The sequence below is a fragment of the Trachemys scripta genome, chromosome 5 (assembly GCF_013100865.1).
Source record: "Trachemys scripta elegans isolate TJP31775 chromosome 5, CAS_Tse_1.0, whole genome shotgun sequence".
Classification (NCBI taxonomy): Eukaryota; Metazoa; Chordata; order Testudines; family Emydidae; genus Trachemys; species Trachemys scripta.
Window position 1 is genome coordinate 57,638,414 of NC_048302.1, and position 21,258 is coordinate 57,659,671.

Sequence of the window (21,258 nt, forward strand, 5' to 3'; positions counted from 1 at the left end):
TTTCAAAAGCAAAAATTGTTAGGTATAAGAAATATAATACCAGCAACAGTATAAGCAATATAATACCAGCAACAGATATATTCATTTATCCTTCTACAAAAGCATAGAAAATATTCAAATCAACATGCAGTCCTATATTTACCTAATGATGACATCTCCAATTTCCTGTTTTCTCAATTATTTTAACAAACTTTTTCATCTGTTCTTATCAGCTTAGTGACATATATGTGCTTTCAGCACTTCACAGGATGCCAAGTAAATTCATTGACACAATTGCATTTACCATACTAAGATAAAACTTTGTTTCCAGAAGACTGTTCTAGTGATAAATTTTAGACTTCAAGATGATTTTTATGCAACTGAAAACTTGTATCAGAAATACCCAAGCAAACATCCTTGTGAAATAATTCTCTGTGAATATAGGTACTAGAGTCCTTTAGACGGTGTTGATTTACTGAAATAACTGATCTTGCAGTCAAAATATCAAACTGTATTCTGCATCATTACCAGAAACACAGAGTGGTATCAAAGTCTTCTACAGCTCACTGCATTACATGTAAATATCAACACCATTACTTCCACCTTTTTGTACATTCACAGCAAAATTAAAATAAAATAAGCCTGAGAGAAATGATAAGGTACAGAAAGAAGATTTACTAAAGAACAGTTATGCATAAAGTGCTTTCAGGTTAACGTATAGATGAGCTGCATTTTGAAAGTCAAGCAGTTTATTTGAAGGTAAATTCTCAGATCAACATTTCACTTCTTATTCAGATTCCTAAAATAAAAGCTTTTCGCATCTCATTTAGCCATTTCATTATTTGCCTTCGTTCATCGTGTAGAATAGAATGCCAGGCATCCAGCCACCCACCAAAAAGAGAAGATACTGCAGCCATCTCTGATGATACAGATTTTTTCTTCCTTAACACAGACAGACATACTCTCTCAAACAAGAAAAAACAGATTACTTACTTTGTAAAAAATCATTTTTAAAGTGCCGTAGAAACCCATGTTTTCTGTATTTTTCCCCTTCAGTGATTCTGTGCCCCCGAGTGTCCGACTGCTTGGTAGTCTCTGACAATATAAACCTTTTTCAGGTAGGTATGTCACAGACTCTAATGTGGACATGCTCGGGCACGTCAGAAAAGGAAGATTAGGCAGCAGAACCAGCAACAAAACTCCACACTGTAAAGGCAAATGAAGCTCAGTATCAAACCGCTTCTCAGGACACATACATACATGCAGCTTGCTGGAGTAGAACTTGAGGGAATAATGAGAGAGAGGGGGAAGATTATTGGAGGAGACTATGGCCTGTCAAAGCCTTGACTTAACAGATTCCTCCCTTAGCAGCAGAGGATCAGATTACATCTTCCCTCATTCACGGAATGGTGCAGTCCAACCTTCAGCAATGCAGGCTGCACATCAATTATATGGTGCTCAGCTCCGGGGAGCCTGTAAGCACAGAGTACAGGAAGGACTTGAACAGGAAATTAAATAGCCCCCACACCAACATTCCCCTCCTCAAACTTGTCTTCATCTTTTCTTTGAAAAATAAAACATTTTTTAAAGTAGCCTTGGAGGCTGGTGGAATGTTATCAAACCATTTTTTTTATATTTGAAAGTGCAGCATGCTTCAGATTTTTCCAGCTCAAGCAAGCTCATTGCCACTAATTACACTTATAGTGTAGCCCTCGGCCAGTTAACTGGACTTTCAGTGGACACAAATTAGTACTTAAAAAGTGCAGTTAATTTTAAAATAATTTGAAATATATTATTTGCCAAAAAGATGTTTGAAATATTCTGTTTGCTACACAATAAACTGGTTTGGCGAATTTAACACTTGCAACTTTTAAAATAGAAAATTATGTAATACGGATTAAAATATTTATTACTGTTGTGGCTAATCTGTAAAATTCAAGAGTATGTCCAGGTTTTCCTTGGAAGGCAGTCCTCCCAGTGCACCTTTAATATTCTGTACATCCTCTTCCCAGAAAATCTCCCTATTTTCAAAATTAGTTGAAGTTATACGAACCCCCCCAAACATTAAAAAGCTTCAATATCTGCTGCTGCTGTCCACACACAAATCGTTTGATGGTTTCTCTCTCACACTTAGAAAAATCTTAAGGAAAGCTTTGAATGTTTCACACACAATTTTCCAAACAAAGTTTTTTGTTTTACAATTACTTGATACAACTATCCTAACAAAATTGATACAGCTGGTCAAAAAAGTTTGGGAAGAAGAGACCACACCTGACCAGTGAAAACATGGAATCATTATAAGATAAAGTGTGACTGTAACAACTGGAGAGGAGCTATACTACTCTCTGCTCTAGGGAAAGCCTTCTGCACAGGATGAGAGAGGCAGAGGATGCAAACCTTTGAGAAGAACAGGGTGAATTCAGGCCCAAGACATCCCATGTAGAGTAGATATTTACACTAACGGTCCATCATACAAAAATGTATAGAATGGCAAGCTCCCTTCTTCATCAAATATTTTGATTTTCAAATGGCATTTGATAGCTTGCACTTACATATATTATGGAATATGTTTCAATCCTGTGGAATCCCAGTTAAAATTGTCAATATCATCAAGGCCATGTACAGAGATGCAAAGTATTCTGTGTGGGTGAACAACCAGACAACAGAGTGGTTCAATGTGGATGCTGGCATGGAACAGGGCTGCATTTTATCTCCGTTGTTGTTTGGCATTGCCGTAGATAATGAAGACGTGTATTAGCAACACAAACACTGGTATAGCAACTTTGCTGATGATACTGTGCTATCCAGAGACACCCTTCAAAAGAGACAGACAGACAGACTATTTGGCAAAAATAGCAAGCCAAATGAGGCTGAAAATTAATTATGCTAGAACAAACATTACTGAAACCCAGTAACATCACATTAGAAGGCAAAAATACCAAGAAAGTAGAACAGTTCATCTACCTGGGCGGCACCATATTAACCAAAGGAGACCTTAAGAGGAAATGAGATGTTAACGATAGGACAGGCAACTCAACGTAGTATGGCAATCAAAGATATACAGCACTAGAACAAAACTGAGAATTTTCAATTTAAACAATCTCAGGGCTAATATATGGCGGCAAGAGTTGGAAATCTACTAAAACAGACAGAAAACTAGACGCCTTCCAAAATAAGTGCCTATGAAAGATTCTGAACATTGACTGCAAAGACTTCAGCACCAACGAAGAGATCTGAAATACCACCAACCAGTTCTTTCCATCAGAATGAGAAGGACGCTCTGGATGTATTTGGGGCATGTACTCTGAATGCCAACATACAGATTTCCACACGAAACTGTCAGGTAAAAACCAACTATTGTGAAGAAATGAGGGTATCCAAGAGAAATGTTAAGAAGAACCATTTGCAGGGAGGGCAGAAGAGCCAATCTCAAGGAAGCAGCAGCAAGTGACAGAGAAGAATGGAATGGACTGGTTTCCATCCCGTGCACCAACATTGGCACAGGAAGGATGTACAAAATATATTTTTTCCAGTTTGTGAGAAATGTGGGTTTTGTAACCATTAAGGAGAACTGTATAATCAAATTTCATTAGATGTCCGTTAGCCAAAGTGCATTACAGACATTTTGGGATGCAGTGCAAAATCCAGGGGCAATGCCTAGATGAGAATCTTACTTCTCCCCAGGAGTAGGATGACAACCCAAGGGGATGTCACTGGAATTTTTAGGAGAGAACTTTCCCTTGAGCCTGCTTGGAATTTCCATTTTTCCTATCAGTTAAAGTTAGAAGAGATCTGATAAATTGGGAGTCTTTTGCCCCCTTGCCCCCCCCCCCCCCCACCCCTGGCCGAAAGAGATGAGGTAGCTTCCAGCTTCCTCTCAGGAGAATGATTCTAGAACTCTTGAACAATTCTTTTGTTGCTCCTCCTGCTGTACAGAGGGTAAGAAAGTTTAGAGATGTCAGTCAAGGAGCAAAGCTCTGCTTGCCTGCTCCATGTACCACAGAAGTTCTGCCTCAGAAAAGACATGCAGTGCCAGAACAGCATCCTGTTATTGTCCATCTTCTATGTATGTATTGATATAGCCCCTAAACTGTATATCTAGGTGTCTCCCAAGTATTCACTGATTTATTCTCAACCCCCATTAAATGGAAAAGCATCATCCTCATTTTACAGATGGGAACTGAGGCAGAGATTAAAATGACTTATAATAATTATAATTAATGGAGATATCCCATCTCCTAGAACTGGAAGGGACCTTGAAAGGTCATCGAGTCCAGTCCCCTGCCTTCACTAGCAGGACCAAGTACTGATTTTCCCCAGATTCCCAAGTGGCCCCCTCAAGGATTGAACTCTCAACCCTGGGTTTAGCAGGCCAATGCTCAAACCACTGAGCTATCCCTCCCCCCCGAAGTCTGTGGCAAAATGGGAATTCTACAAATCAAAGTAAATCAAGTTTGCCATGGATTCCCAGGAAAGAATTTTCCCAGTGGAATTCTTTGAGCCTAGGTTAAAGAAGGTAATTAACATCTTTGAGCTGTAGGCTGAACAATCTGAGAATGCTAAGCCTGGCAAAAATACATTCAACTGAGGCTCTCCAAAAAGAGCTTGTCGTCACTTGAAAGGAAGTAAACGAAGAAACTATCCATGCAAAATGGCAGTTTCCCAGCAAAAGGAAAAGTCTAAGCAGACAGACCCTAAACTGTTTCAATATTCTAGAAGACAAACTAAGCTGGATATGGTTATAAAAACTGAAAATATCCTGAACAAATCATATGGAATTAAGATAAATTGTACGGAATTAAGCTAAATCTTATTGAATTTAGGGTTAATAACTTTAGGGTACATTGTATTAAAATGAAATGTATATGTGGTGTTGTGGCATTGCATGGACCTTCTTTAGTAGGAAGGAGAGGATGCTAATGAACTTCCTCTGTTATCCATTTTTGAAGCCACCCTTCCCCCATGGAGATATACATATGTATTAATTCAAAGTGGATTCTCCAAGATCAACAGAGAAAAAAAAAAACAACCAACAAACTAAACCCCAAACCATAACAGAACCCCCCTACAACTTTTGGATAAAAGCCTGGGTTTTAAGCTGACCCAGGCTTTTCCCCTGGTCTAGCAAACGGACAGGTTTGTCTTGGAGGGCCTCAATCCTTACGGAAGGATTGGAAAGACTTGGCCTAAGTAAGAGTGTGATGAACTCTGATGAACTTGTAATCACAAAAAAAACAACAACCCTAAGGTGGGGTGATGCCTCGTAAACTTATTAGCATGCGTGTAGGTTCTTTTAAGGTTTTAAGTATGTTTTTTCTGTAATGCTTTTTACCTTAAGAATAAAGTAGGCTTGCTTAGAAAGAACTCTGTGTTAACTGATTTCTGCAGATATAAATTATCAATCTCTAAAGAGAAAGCAAGCAGATCAGTTTAGGCAGAATATTTTTGCTAGAAAATACATAGTGAAGGCAGGGAACTGGGTAGCCTGGGAATACTCCTGTCAGATGGAGAGACACTTGGGTCTCCACCTAGAAAGGCAACAACAAAGGAGCTTGAAATTGAAAGTGGATGCCCTTGCTGAACCACTAAAAGGACATACAGCTGTAGTGGCCCTGAACTGTGACAGTGGCGACCACCATTGGGAAGATACGATGATCCTTTCAGAGGGATATTTAACAAGATGGAGGGAAAAAATAAACAAATGAGGTAGTTGATTTTTTTTTTAAATATCTCACTAAGGAGAATTCTTTCAAATCTCCAGCTCCCTCTATGCTACATCTCCTTCTCCTCTGTATGTTTTTCTTAGAGTGGTCATAGCCTGATGCGGTGGCCTAATGGAAAAATATAAGGCCATGGTAATAAAATCCACTCAAAAAATCTGCCAGCCTCCCTTTTCTAGTTCTGAGCCAGGTCAAGTTCTCAGCCAGATGCAGGGGCAACAACTCTGGAGCATGGAAAGAAAACTCTTGCATGAAGTGGATTCTGGCTTCTGCCAGATTGGTTGGTATTAAACTTTTCAGCAGAGCATTTGAAAGAACAGATGCAGTGCACTTTAAGGAATGAACCTAGGAGATAGTCACCTGCAATTCCCATTGGCTACAATGAGAGCTGACGAGGCACACGACCACTCAGTAGAAAAATGCCAAGACCAAGCTGAATTGAGGGGAAACTATTCCTTTTGTTCTGTAGCCAAAAACAGTACAAAGGTTAGTCTGGTATAAACAATGGTGCATATCCTCAAAAGGACAGACTTCATCTGGGCTCCTTCAACTTCTTCACAAATATCAATTTGGTATTTCAACTTTTTTGCTTTCTTATGTATCATTATTTAGACTGCAATAGGACTCAAAGTGTACTAGGATCTTCCCAAACACAGAGGAAGGCATAGCTTCTATCCCAAAACGTACATTTTCTTATCTAGCTGTGATTTCCGTGTAGTTCTCTGTGGCTTTCATGAACAAGTACTTTGAGTCCTTACACAACTTTACTTCTTTTAAAAGCAGCAAAGAGTCCTGTGGCACCTTATAGATTAACAGATGTATTGGAACATGATGCATCTGACGAAGTGGGTATTCACCCACGAAAGCTTATGCTCCAATACGTCTGTTAGTCTATAAGGTGCCACAGGACTCTCTGCTGCTTTTACAGATCCAGACTAACACGGCTACCCCTCCGATACTTTACTTCTTTTTAGTATCTCCCAACTAAACTAGCCTTACTAATCATCTTAAACTCTGCCCATCAAATCTTGGCATTTATACTATTTATCCATTAAGCTGCAGTGCTGTGTATTTTATGAAAACAAAGTGGTCCTGAGCTGACTTCATACGTCAGATATGAACAAAGTTGCATGTGTCTCAGGAGACTTAACTCCTCCTACTCTAATATATCTCATGAGAAAGAAAAAAGGCACATGCCGGATATACATGGAAGATTTAAGATAGCCGTTAAAGGAATAAACAACTATGGGAAATAAGTTAGCACCTGTACTGTCAGGGTGAAAACAAGCAGAGGATACTACTGCTATGTGGATTCAAAAATTGCACAGTGGAGCCACTTAAAACCATGGATTTGCCTCTCCCTATAAATCTGCTAACTCACTCTGGGAGTAGTAAGTTCTCAGCCACAACAGAGAAAATTGATCAACATGGACAAGCTCTACCCATTTACTAAAGATTACAAGCTTGACCTTATAGCCTAGGTGGATGTACTTTTCATCAAAATGGGCTCATGTAATCATTAGCAGTTTTCTTAGAGGTTAAAGTGAAGTTCTGTGTTTCTATTTTACTTTTCTATTTTCTTCTCTTCGGATACATTACTGATGATTACTTTCCCCCACTATGCATGATTGCCAATCATTCTCTGATAAAACTCCCCCTCCCCCACAAAACTTGCTTTACCTGTTAATTTCTTTACTTGAATCATGACCATTATATTAGCCCAAAGAGTCACCATTTGCCAATAGTTATCACACAATGGAAACTTAGTTTCGCAGATATTATTTAGTCTAAATATAGGGTGTCATACTACTTATTCTAATTATATGGGGAAAATATATGGAAAACTAAGAATTGTAAGATGCAAATGTTTTAATGGTGACCACTGTATCTGGCAATCTAGTTCCCTTCCTTTTTGAGGAAGACAGGAAACATACACACACACATAGTCTACTAGGGATTGTTGTGCCAGCCAGAGTGACTATGAATTATGGCACTGCATCAGGTGTTGTGCAACACAGTTCCCAGATCTGGCTCAATCCTATAAATCCATGAATCTTTGAGCGGCCCCCTAGGTGGCACCAGGTAAGGTCAAGGGGTGGCGAAACACACCTACTTTTCGGCTGCTAGGGTGGTTTGAGAGGGGGTAGGGGAGAGAACAAACATATAATACCCATTTTCATCTTTGCCTGACATGTAATAGTCTTCAAAACCAATTGTGAGTTTCCATTCTCTAGAAAGACCCATTATTCTGAGGCCTAGTTAATCAATCTTCCCTCCACATTAGTTAAGTAAATATCTATATTTCACAATTCATATGTACTCAACATCAGCAAACTTTTTCTATCTTAGAAGACAACTTTTTAGAAACCACTTAATTATTACAATTCACAACAAATGGAAAAATTTCTACACCAAAATTACACAGTTTCCAGCAGACACAAAATCTTATTTCCCAGTCAGTACTGCCAGCTCTCTTAATTAATCAAAATTCACATTGTCCAATCCTTTTCCTGTTGGCAACATTTCTAGAACCTTTAACATTTTGTTATGTGGCATGTTGTAATTAAGACTGTCTATTACTTCTAATGAAAGACTAGATTGAATTACACAAATCACCCACAGAGTTATATAATCCCCAGAAGGACAGAGATTACAGTAAAACATTACACCATAGAAAGAACATTCTAGTTTTGGTTGTAGGAACATTTTCTGAGTGGAGAGACCCTGTGACAGTCTCACTAAGGTACTATACAATTAGCATTAAAATTCTATGGTGACTTTTGGCAACTTTAAATTTGCTTTATTATTCAACAGCGGCAGAGCTAACCGAGTCCTCCTTCACTCACAGCACAAACCCTGAGTCAGTTCCTAGGTTTAGGTGACCTATGGTCAATGTAGGACATCTGTCTCCAGGGAGAGAGGCTCTGTGCCACCTTTGCTTCCCCATGACCCTCTGCTCTAAATTGCAGGAGACAGAATTCCACACTGTCCTTTAGCTGAGATTACCACAGTGCAATGCATTCTGGCCCTGCTCTTAGCACTCCCCTCCTGGATCCCTACATCCAAGCTACAGGTAGGGGAAGTGGATTGTGTATCGCCATCAACCACCCAGGGATTCCCTCTCTGTCAGAGTAATCCCTGGCTGCCCTTCAAAGGCATTGCAAAGATGACAGAGCCCAGGGCCAGGTTCTAACCCCTTGCATACATTTTGAAATGTTTTAAATGTCCAGCTGAATTTGCTGACTGATCCTTTTTAAAAATACAATTATCATCGTTAAAAAACTGGGATCAAATTGCCCTTGAATAAAAGCATATGTATTCCTCTGACTTCAATGGGAACAACATGCATCTGTGATTCCCCTATTAAACCTTACTGTGTGACTTTTTCCAAAGGTTTATAACTTTGCCAAATCAACACTGATTGTGACCCAAACACTCAATGAAGATTATTTCTCTGCCAAATTACAGCTTTCTGGATCCATATTTCAGTTATAGAGCTAATTTACAAAAAGTCACAAGAATTTGTATTTACAGGGAAAAGTATATTTTCTCCTTGAACACAAGTGGCTCAACTGTTTTTGCTCAGACTTAAAAAAAAAAAAAAAAAGAAAAATATCATGCTTGAGCAGAAATAAGGCCTGTCTGCAAATTGCAGCCTGAAAGATGAATGTGTTGGAAAAATATGAATTCCTATTTCCAGTTGATTAGAATAAGAAACACTCCAGCAACCTCAAACTATAGAAGATACCAGTGCTCCATTTAAAATGTTTGCTAACAGTTCCTGTACTGTAATGTATGTGGATTGTTTGGAAATACAAGTTAAACCCTAAATTTATAAAATTGTTCCTCTCCCAATCTCTCCAATACTAGGGATGTAGAGAGGATGAGTGGTGGGGTTAGAGTTCATAGAACAAGAGACTGGAGATTGAGCCAGGAATCTCAGCTGAGGCACAACCAAGGATTAAATGGGTACAAAGACTGAACTTTTGCACTATTAATAATAAAAAAAACCCTTCATTAAAAGAACATTATTAAGATTGCAAAGTCAAGCACACACAAGTTAGGAAATGCCAGAATTTTAAGTATTTGATTACATGATCACATACTTTTTTTTATCAACAGAATCCCAGCCTCATTCAGTTCACAGGATAGATAGTGCTCACTTAATGAGCAGCAGTCAATATTTTGTTTTATGCTCATTGTTCAGTGGGTGCCCCCATGTCTTATTTAACTGCACACTATTCAAATCATGATCTGAATAGAGAATTATTAACTTCCTCATGAGTTTCTCCATGGCACTTATCCCTATATCTCAGTGCTTCACAAACAAATTAATTTATCTTCTTAACACCCCTGTGAGATGAAGGGACAGTATTATCCCCATTTTATACATGGGTTGCTAAGGCACAGAGACAAAGGTCAAAAGTGTCTGCTAATTCTGGGTCCTTAAATTTAAGATGCCTAGGGCCTGATTTTCAGCTTACTTAGCATTATATAGCATTTTATATATTCAATCACAATTCCCACTGACTTCAGTTGCATTTGTGAATGCTCAGCATTTCTGCAACTCAGACCCCAGGGTATCAAGTTGGACACCCAAAAAGTGAGGGGCACACAATTAGTGACTACCTGTCAAAAGTTTGATTTAAGCGACCTGCCTATGACATAGGAACTCTGTGGCAGAAGCAGGGATAGAATCCAGTCCTCCAGGGCAGCATTCAACTAGCTTAACTGTGAGACCCTCCTTTGTCTTATAGCAATCCCCTGCCTCATTCACTACACATCTTCCATCTTCTGCAGCAAATGAAGGAGCAGCCCTATGAACAACTGCCTCCTTCACTAAACAACCCATCTTGTGCTCTCAATGTGGCAAATGTGATCATATAAAGACAGCACCATAATTAGGCTTCAAAGAATTATATTTTTATCAGTAAATGTGGGTAAACATTGATTTCAGCACACAAACTGACAAAAAAAATTTCCATGTATACATAGGCAAAGAAAAATGCTGCTTGAGAACTTATCAGAGTTTGATTTAAGAATATTTACTGTGTATATATTGACCTGTGATGTTGACAATTTGTGTTTGAATGGTTATAAACCTTTAAATTTTTGAATCTGTCTACTGTCTCTAAATAATTATTGTCTGACCTCCCCTCATAATTTTTCATACCTGTGAAATTTTAAGTCGATAAAAAATGAAAAAAAGCTTTAACCCTATAATTTTGTGTCACTGTGAAAATAAATATCAATATTAGCCATCAAAATTATTTAAAAATCAAATTCCACCAAACCTAATTGTAATGCATATGCACAAGGGGGCTAAATTAAGATAACCCTATGTCTGGCATTTCCTAACTTATGCATGCTGGTCTTTGCAACTTTAATAATGTTTTTTAATGTTGTTTTTTGTGTGTAATTTCCTAGGTTTTTAAAAAAGCAAACTGAAAAAACAAAATTCCATCATGTGGCATCATATTGACACCCACATGGGTCATCAGCGGGGTTGCAATCTTCAGTTCCACTACTCAGACCTCCGACAGTTGAGCAAATGGAGTAACTGACAGCAATAGTATGTTGTCATCCTCTATATGCATCAGCACTAAAGGGGGATGAGAGAGACACTGTCAGTGGGTGTCACAGATATTTCCTGACAGCAGAGCAATGGTGATATTCAGGAAACTTGGGTTCCAATCCAGGCCCTGCAGTGGAGTGTGCTCTAGTGATCACAGACCCTTCTGCCCATTCCTGCCAAGCCGGACTCTTTCTTACCTGTCCCCTCCAACTCATACCTGTTCTGACTCTTTTCCCACCCCAGTTCTTAGTCCCAATCCCAATCTACTTGCCTCCCCGGTCCCATCCTCCACACCTCAGGCTTCTCATCCCCAGTCTCCTTGCCCAGACAGTCAGTCTCCCTCCTGGCTCACTCTTGGAACCACAAGCTCCTCCCCATCACCAAGCTGAAGTCTTCTTGCCCAGCCAGTACCAGTACCTCCTTCCAGCTTCTCATCTGATCTCTTTTCCTGCGCTCTACCCAATGGTTTTCAGTCCTAGTCTCCCTCTATGGAACCTCATCCAATATCAGTCTCTCTTCCTACCTGCTTCCTGATTCCTTTTCCATCTCTTTCCCTTCCTAGCTCTTTGTACCAATCTCTTTGTCCAGCCAGTCCCAGTTCTCCTGCACTGCAACTCCTTGTTAGATCTGTATCCCATCCCTCCTCACCCTGATCCCCGCAACTGGTTCCTAGTCTCAGTCTCCTTGTCCAGACAATAGACTCTCTCCCCCAGCTCCCCATCTGATCTGTGTCCTCCCATTTTCCTCACTGGCCCCCAGTCTCAGTCTCCCCTGACCCGCCTCCCAGTCCTAGGTTCCTTGTCCAACCGTTCCAACTCCCCACCCCAGGTTCTAGTCCTAGTCTCATTGCCCAATAGTTTCCAACTTCCTCTCACCACCCTTTAGATCCCATTATCAGCCTCCCCAATCAATCCACCCCTGCTCACTCTCCCTGCTAGCTCACAGTCCTAATCTAGGCTCCCTTTTCCAGTCTTCTTGCCTAAGCGTTCTCAGTTTTTCTCCCTTATCCAGTCTCAGCCTCATCAGACTCCTTGTCCCAAACTACTCCTTTGCTTCCCCTCACAGTCCAGCTTTCTTCATCTCTGAATTGAAATCAGGCATCTTCCTCCTTCATGCTGCCTGGGTGCCAGCATGGGGGTGGTCACCAAAAGCATAGCAGAAACAGACTCCATGCTGACAGTTCCAATACAGGGGAGGTCCAACTTTGCTCAGATGCTCTGTAGCGATGGTGCATGTGCAACCCTATCTCATGTAACAACCGAGAGGGGATGGAGCATGCTCGTTCGCTATGTGGGGATGGTGCATGTGCAGTCTGGTCAGCACTGGGAACTAAGAAAGGCTCGAGGATGCTCAGTGAGGATGGGATCTTTATACAGATTTCAGCTGCTAAAATCTCTGAAGTCTCTACTGAGCATGTGCAAATTTGTGATTTTTGGAAAGGCTTATAACTTTGCCAAATTGGGGGGGATTTTCATGGGGATGTTACACTGCACATCCTTGATAAAAAAAAGCCACCACTCTGCCAAAGTTCAAGTACATCCTCCAAAGCATGTTGAAATTGACATTTCCAAAACATGTTAATCTGAGACAAACACTTGTTATTGAAAATTTGAACTTGAATGGTAAAAGTTTGTTAAAGTTATAAGCAACTGAAAATAGAGTCTTAAATGGGAAGTGGCAGGCAACCTTAAGAATAGGCAGTGCTATCATCCCTCCCCCCATTTTCTATCTTAAGACGAGGCTTTATAAATATTAATCTCCTGGGAAATATACTGTTATCCCTAGAGGGAAACTGAGGACAAGTGATATGTCCAAATAGTCACCATAAGTCTGCAGGAGAACAGAGAATAAAATGTAAACATCTTTACTCTCTGTAAGTCCTGAAGCCGTTCATTAACTCGGCTACTTTTTTAAATTAAATGCACAGTGCTACTTAGAATTAATTTTGTACATATTTAAATAGAACATGCACACTTTCTTAAAATATCTTTATGCAACATGTCTGTGCATATTAGGACAAGAGCAGTTTAGCACGTATAAAATGCCCCAGAACAATTTTTTTCATAAATACTAATTTCCCCCTCTCTTGCTTTAGAATCTCTGGCTGATTGTAACCATTAACTTTAACTTTACTGTTAATACATGATATGGTATACTACATATACTTCACCTGCCTCCTTTTTCCCTCTGAAAATGCATACATACACTATAGTATGGAGGAGGGAATTAGTTTTCTTCCATATGCCTATGATCTTCCTGATTTATTGCCATAGCAATCTTCTCCTCTCTGCAAGGGCAGAGGAGAAACCTACCACAGAGCTAGGTTCCCTGCCCTAAATGTGCTCTTTGGACCGTGGGGAGACAATTCCCAATCTTTACACAGCAGAAAGGAATGCCAAGCATGCTGGGGTCATACGAAACCTTTTGAAGCCTCTCTAACCCATTGTCATTAACCTTCTGCTGTGCAATTTCACATCAAGAAGGGCTGCAATTGGAGTTGGCAAGCTAGTGAACCTGTCCAATCTAAATGAAAGTCATCTGCAAACCAGTGCCTTGAGTCAGGAAATAGTCTCTCAGACTTTTCTGTCTATACAAGGGAGGGAACAGGACACTATCAAGGGAAAGTATTTTACAATCAAGAATGAGGACAGGATTGTTAATTGATTTTTGCACTGAAATGTAGCGTTAAATAAGTAAGAATGGAGATGAATGCTCTAGTCCATTCAACTCTCAGAATAGATATTGAAAAGAGAGACTTCTAAGAGAACAGGACCAGTCTCGAACAAATGGCCCCTTTGCAGGTGTTATTTTAGCATTAAAAGAAAGTTTCAAAAAGTCCTACCTCAATAAAAGATACAGAAAATTTGCTAAATATCAGTAGCTTTTTGTTGTCTGTATTGGGAAACCATTTTGATCAAGAAAAAGTAATGTTCCTTTATTCAATTAAAAACATTAATACCATGAAGTAAATCTCTCAAAGAGATGGATTCTACCAGAGAAAAACTGCATGTTGCAGCCTTTTTACATCCACAGGCATTACATATTTAACCATTTCTCCACTAGTTCTAAAAACTCACCAGCTGAAAGCTAAGCAATTGATACTTTTCCTAAACAAAATCCATTCAATGTTGAATAAACAGTGAGTCAAGTACCTATATTCCTGTTTTCTGAAAGCCTACAGTTTTTTTTTTTTCATAGACAGGATAAAGTAAATTAAAGATTTCAGCAATATTTGGTTTACCGTTCTGTTTATTTTGTAACCACAAAATTAGATAGCAAACATTGTTTTAAAATGCTGCATAACATTACACTTCTTAGTATTTCTTTAATCCAGTTACTTAAGTGAATTTGAGTCACTTATATTGCTGATTTACCAAAACAAACAAACAAAAAAAACCCCCAACGAGATACTACAAATTAAAACATCTGAGGACAGTCTGACCTACCACTGTGTCAGACTACTTAGGAATACTTTGCCCCTTGCAACTTAAATTATGTTTAAAACTCTAGAAAAGACAAAACTATTACAAACTATTCTTTCAAATCCATTTTCAACTGCATAAAAATATAGTTTATATAAAGAGCACAACAGGTAGCGGTGTCAAATGTTATCTAATTTATTCTCTTTATTCAAGCAACAATTAAAGCAAGTAAGCTATGAGTATGCTCAAGCAACTACCTTTACAGCAATGCCAGAGATACTCCAACAAATCTCAACTAGCCAGATTAAAGTGTAGAAGACCTACAGATAGTGAAAAAAGTTTTTAATGTAATGTTGCACCAATATACTAATTTAGCACTGATGGAATCTGTTTACCAATCCCCTCATCAGTTAAAAATAGGAAAGGAAGAGAGAGGGTATTGTGCTGCATGTCACATTCTCCAGGCAGTGATACTCAACAAAAGGAGGGAAGAGTGTAAGAGTCAGTTCCTATCCTCTGCCTGCTGCTCCTCTTTCTGTCTCCATTCTGAACTCCCCCATTCTCTAGCCAGCACAAGTCACATTCAAATCCTCTTCCGTATCTCTGGAAACATTTTCCTCCATCTCCTGATTTTTGTGCTCACCCTCATCCCTCACTTTCCTTTCTCTTCAACCTCTCATTTTGCTCTGGTATACAAGCATACTTCATTCTCTCCTTTCTTAAACCTGCCCAACCCTTGACCCTACTTGCTTCTTCAACTACCATCCCCTCTCTCTTTCATTGATCAGCTCATTAAATGTACTATCTCCAATCGCTATCTAGAGTTCCTCTCCTCCAATTCCATCTCAGACCCTCTGCAATTCAGCTTCCATCACTTGTACTTCACTTAAACTGCTCCCACCAACTTTCTAATTATCTCTTCTTAGCCAAAGCTCAGAACCAGTACTCAATCTTCATCCTCCTTGACCTGGCAGCCATGAACAGGCTCTTATTGAAATCTTGTCCTCCATTGGCTTCAATGACTCTGTCCTCTGTTGGTTCTCCTCCCACCTCTCTAATCACTCCTTCAGCATGTCCTTGACAGATCCGCCTCATCCCCTCCCCCAAACTTTCTGTGGGACTCCACAGGACTTTGTCCTTGGTTCACTTCTTTTCTCCCTCTGCACCTTATGTCTGGGCATTCTTACCTGAAGATTTACCTCTCTATTGCGGACATTTCTTCTTCTGTCAAAAACTAAAATTTTGGTCTGTCTCTGACACAGAATCCTAGACATATAGGGCTGGACGGGACCTTGAGAAGTCATCAAGTCCAGCCCCCTATACTGTGGCAAGATTGAGTAAACCTAGACCATCCCTGACAGGTTGTTGTCTAACCTGTTCTTAAAAAGCTCCAATTGTGGGAATTCCACAGCCTCCTTTGAAAACCTATTCCAATGCTTAACTATCCTTAGAGCTAGAAAGGTTTTCCTAATATCTAACCTAAATCCCCCTTTCTACAAATTAAACACATTATGTTTTGTCCTACCTTCAGTGGACATGGAGACAATTCATCACAGTCCTCTTTTATCACACCCCTTAACATGTCTGAAGAGTTATCAGGTCCCCACCCTCCAAGTCATCTCTTCTCAAGACTAAACATGCTGTTTTTTCAACCTTTCCTCATGGGTCAGGTTTTCTAAATCTTTTCTCATTTTTGTTGCTCTCCACATTTGTCCACATCTTTCCTGAAATATGACCCCAGAACTGGACCTAGTACTTCAGTTAAGGCCTCACTAGTACCAAGTAGAGTATGACAATTACCCTGCCTGTGTCTTAGATACAGCACTCCTGTTAATACACCCCAGGATGACATCAATCTTTTTCTCAATTGCATCACATTGTTGAGTCATTCAATTTGAAATCCACTATAACCCCCCGATCCTTTTCGGCAGTACTACCACCTGGCCAGTTATTCTCCGTTTTATAGTTGGGCATTTGATTTTCCCTTCTCTAAGTGAAGAACTTTGCACTTATCTTTACTGAATTTCATCTGGTTGATATCAGACCAATTCTTCAATTTGTCAGGGTTATTTTGAATTCTAATTTTATCCTGCAAAGTTCTTGCAACCCTTCCCATCTTGGTTTCATCTGCAGATTTTATAAGCATACTCTCCACTCCATTATCCAAGTCATTAATGAACATATTGAATAGTACTGAAAACAGGAATGAACCTGGCGGGACCCTACTAGATGCACCCTCCCAGTTTGGCAGCAAACCACTGATAACTACTCTTTGAGTATGGTCTTTTAACCAGTTGTGCTCCCACCTTATAGTAATTTCCTCTAGAACAAGGGTGACCAACCTGTGGCTCCAGAGCCACATGCGGCTCTTCAGAAGTTAATATGTGGATCTGGGGCTGGAGCTACAGGCGACAACTTTCAAATGTGCGGGGGAGTGCTTACTGTTTAACCCCTGGCTCTGCCCCCACTCCACCCCTTCCCTCCCCTGAGCCTGCCATGGCCTCGCTCCTCCCACAGAGCCTCCTGCATGCCACAAACCAGCTGATTGGGAGGTGTGGGGAGGGAAGGGGTGGGAGTGGAGCTGATGGGGGGCTGCTGATGTACTACTGTGGCTCTTTGGCAATGTACGTCGATAAATTCTGGCTCCTTCTCAGGCTCAAGTTGGCCACCCCTATCTAAACCATATTTCCCTAATTTGCTCATGGGCATGTCATGTCAGATTGTGTCAAAAGCCATACTAAAATCAAAATATATTACATTTACGGCTCCCCCTCCCCATCCACTAGGTGAGTAACCTGTTAAAGAATCCACAGCTCCCTATGGATGTCTAGTCACCAGTTCAAGCTCAACAGGGCTAAACAGACCTCTTAGTCCTCACCTGAAGCTCTCTCCAGACCTCCTTTCTTAATATTTGTGGATAACTCCACCATCCTATCGGTCACTCAGGCCAGCAACCTGAGTGTCATCTTCCACTCAAACCTCTCTCTAGATCAGGGGTCGGCAACCTTTCAGAGGTGGTGTGCTGAGTCTTCATTTATTCACTCTAATTTAAGGTTTTGCGTGCCAGTAATACATTTTAACGTTTTTAGAAGGTCTTTCTATAAGTCTATAATATATAACTAAACTATTGTTGTATGTAAAGTAAATAAGGTTTTTAAAATGTTTAAGAAGCTTCATTTAAAATTAAATAAAAATGCAGAGGCCCCCAGACCAGTGGCCAGGACCCAGGCAGTGTGAGTGCCAGTGAAAATCAGCTCGCGTGCCGCCTTCGGCACGGGTGCCATAGGTTGCCTACCCCTGCTCTAGATCCTCACATCCTGGCTTTGTCCAAATCCTGAAGATTCTTTCTGCATAATTTCTGTAGCAGCCTTTTCTATCTATCCACTGCTAAAACTCTCATCCCAGCTCCCATCATTTCACATCTCAATTACAGCATCATCCCGTTCTCTGACCTTGACAAATGCAATCTATATGGGGAAGAGCCGGGGAGCTCCCCACAGCAACCCTCCCCCCCCCGCAGCAGCTCCCTGCTCCCCCTCCACCTGGACAGCCCCCCCACCCCAGCTCACCTCCACTCTGCCTTCTCCCCTGAGCACGCCGGCGCCGCTCCATTTCTCCTGCCTCCCAGGCTTGCAGTGCCAATCAGCTGTTTGGCGCTGCAAGCCTGGGAACGGAGGAGAATTAGAGTGGGGGCGGCATGGTTAGGGGAGAAGGCAGAGCGGAGGTGAGCTGGGACGGGGAGCGGTTCCCCTGCACGCCCCCCCTCCCCCGTTACTTTCTGCAGGCAGCCCTCCCCACGCCCCCCCTTGCCCCAGCTCACCTCTACTCCACCGCCTCCCCTGAGTGCGCTTTTTGGCGCCCCCAACAACTTGGCGCCCTAGACGACCGCCTGGTTCGCCTAGTGGTTGCACCGGCCCTGCCCGTAAATGCCTACAAATACCTCCATTATCCTCCTTCACAACCCTCCTTTAAACTCTGCCTATAAAACTTACAGCAGTTGGTGTGCTGCGACCGCCACCTATTATACTGATCAATGTGGTCTCACTGAATCCTTGTACTCCCCGGTCTTTTTCTCCCTGTATCCATCTGTTGTCTGATACTTGTTTGATTGTAAGCTCTTCGGGGCAGGGACAGTCTTTCTGTTCTGCCTTTATATAGTACCTGACAGATCCATGACTAGGGCTCTCAAGTAAAACAGATAATAAGGTTGGCTGCTGTATGAATTTCTTTAGCAAAACATCTCACCACTCTGTTCAAAAAGTTGACAAAAGGAAAGTGGAATAAGATAAGATGTTTAGAAGGACAAGTCCTGTCACCATTACAGACTTCACAGATTCATTGTTTGAGACATTTAGTCAACATTGTCTACATTTAGTCCACATGCCACCCAGAGAATAAACAAATGATCTGAAAACCAGATGCTCTGCATGTTCTCCCAAATTGTTCAAACTTGGGACTCTAAATTTAGCTACCTAAATCCACATTTAGGTATTTAAATAAGCGATCTGATTTTCAGAGATGTTGAGGATCTTTATTCCCATTAATTTCACTCTCTGCACTCAAATTTGAAATTTTTGACCTTTGTCCCTTATTAGACCATAGTCAATAATGGGGGAGTACCTGATTCAAAAGAAAATAGAAAATTCAGGGAATGACAAATCATGTTTGAAGAACCATATAATTTCCCTTATTAAAAATTAAGAAAGGCAGTCTTTAGTACAGTGCTGTAAGCTCATTAACTCTCCTGACAAATTAATTCAAACTAAGTTAACCAGAACAAAGTTAAAACACACTTCTTGCTAGCAAATTGCCAACATGATTTTCGCGTCGACAGTGAACAGAAGTGAATCATGCTTGAAGTGCTACAAGTGTTGTGCAATATCATGCAACAGACTAAGTTTAGAGCATACATTTTTCCCCTTGGTCTATCGTGTTTTGTAAATGTTGTATGTATTCTATTGTATTGGTGCTTATGGGGTAGACAGGCACATTTTTAGAACATGTAAAATAACAATGACAAGTGGCTGCAAATATGGAAGGGGACTCTTCTTGCTTTAGTCTCTGATATCTCTGGTGACACTTGTCTCTTTGGGTACGTCTATACTTACCTCTGGGTTCGGCGGTAAGCAATCGATCTTCTGGGATCGATTTATCGCGTCTTGTCTAGACACGATAAATCGATCCCAGAAGTGCTCACCGTCGACGCCGGTACTCCTGCTCCACGAGAGGAGTACGCGGAGTCGACGGGGGAGCCTGCCTGCCGCATGTGGACCCGCGGTAAGTACCTTGTAGTTCGAACTAAAGTACTTCGACTTCAGCTTCGTTATTCACGTAGCTGAAGTTGCATATCTTAGTTCGAACTGGGGGGTTAGTGTGGACCAGCCCTTAGAATATGTTGATAAGTATTCAACAGCTTGACTGATACAAGGAAATCCCTTACGCTGGTTCCTAAAATGACTTCTTGTGGACTCCATTCTAAGCCTTCTTTTGGTTATATGCCATTTGAACTATTCTAAATCTAGGGGGAAAATGATCACCTCCAGATTGATTTACAATCACATTGAATAAATCCCTAAATTTTCTGGTATGTAGGATTGGAACAATGGTTCTAATATTTGTGAGGTCATCTGGCATATCCTCAATTATTTTTACAAGAAATGTAGGATCTTTCTGTGTACCTACATGGGATAAGGTATATTTGGACCGTATGGGATCAAGGCAGCTGCAGAAAGTCTGTCAGGTATTTAATGATTCTGAAAACCATGATATAGTGTCATCCTTTGACTTAGTCTAGTGGAGAATTAACTTTGGAATAGTCAGACAGTCTCACTGGACTCAAGTTGTCCTGTCTAAAATGAAAAATGAAAAGAACTTTTTCTAAAATCTAAACCATTTTAGATACCAGGTGATAGTTTGTTAAAAGCCAAGCCAATAAACTAGGTTGACACTTTAGAATCCTCATCAGTGCTACCGTTCTAAGTATGATCAAGAGTCCTCTCAAACAAATGTCCCCCATTTGAGGAACAGACAGGTCTCAGGCGCTACAGCGGCACCTAGATGGATCTTCTGGCTATTGCCAGCATAGTATAGCATAAGGAGACAAATGGAGCAAATGTGCTACTTTGCACAGAAATGTAACTGCAAGCTCATATGGAGAGAAAGACTTGAGGATAACCCCAAAATCTTGTATTTGCTAGTTCAGAATAGAAAATTCATCCATCCAGATTTCCTGTGTGACCTTGATCACATTATTCAATCTGTGTGCCTCATTTCTTTACTTGTAGGGTCTTTTGGCTATTGGGGATTTTACCAGTATAATTTTACTCTGTTTTCAGAGCTGATTTTGGCTAGTTTAGTGCTGAGGAGATTTTTTAAGCTTTCAAGTCACTCCATGCTGTTTAGAGACTTTGGGACATCATCCGAAGGAGACATTGGTCGGGGAAGGGAACGTTTATGGACAGTGCAGACCTCAAGTCCATCTTAGATTGTCAGGTATTAAGGGGAATAATTGCTGCTATTTTACAAGGTATCATTGCATGTGTTGAGCTGTCACTTCTCATTT

The 21,258-nt window shown here is 40.6% G+C and overlaps 1 protein-coding gene across 7 annotated transcripts in view; it reads right to left on the bottom strand.

The window, feature by feature from the left end:
* FBXW7 (F-box and WD repeat domain containing 7) overlaps window positions 1–21,258 on the bottom strand; it is a 281,687-nt gene that overhangs the window by 47,024 nt on the left and 213,405 nt on the right. The window contains exon 1 of one of the 7 annotated variants that reach the window (XM_034771530.1): window positions 973–1,287. The exons of the other annotated variants lie outside the window; for them this stretch is intronic. Within the exon in view, the coding sequence (XP_034627421.1) occupies window positions 973–1,233 (261 nt within the window). The 5' untranslated portion in view covers window positions 1,234–1,287. Of the gene's footprint in view, window positions 1–972; window positions 1,288–21,258 lie in introns of those variants that run through there. 7 annotated transcript variants of the gene reach the window in all.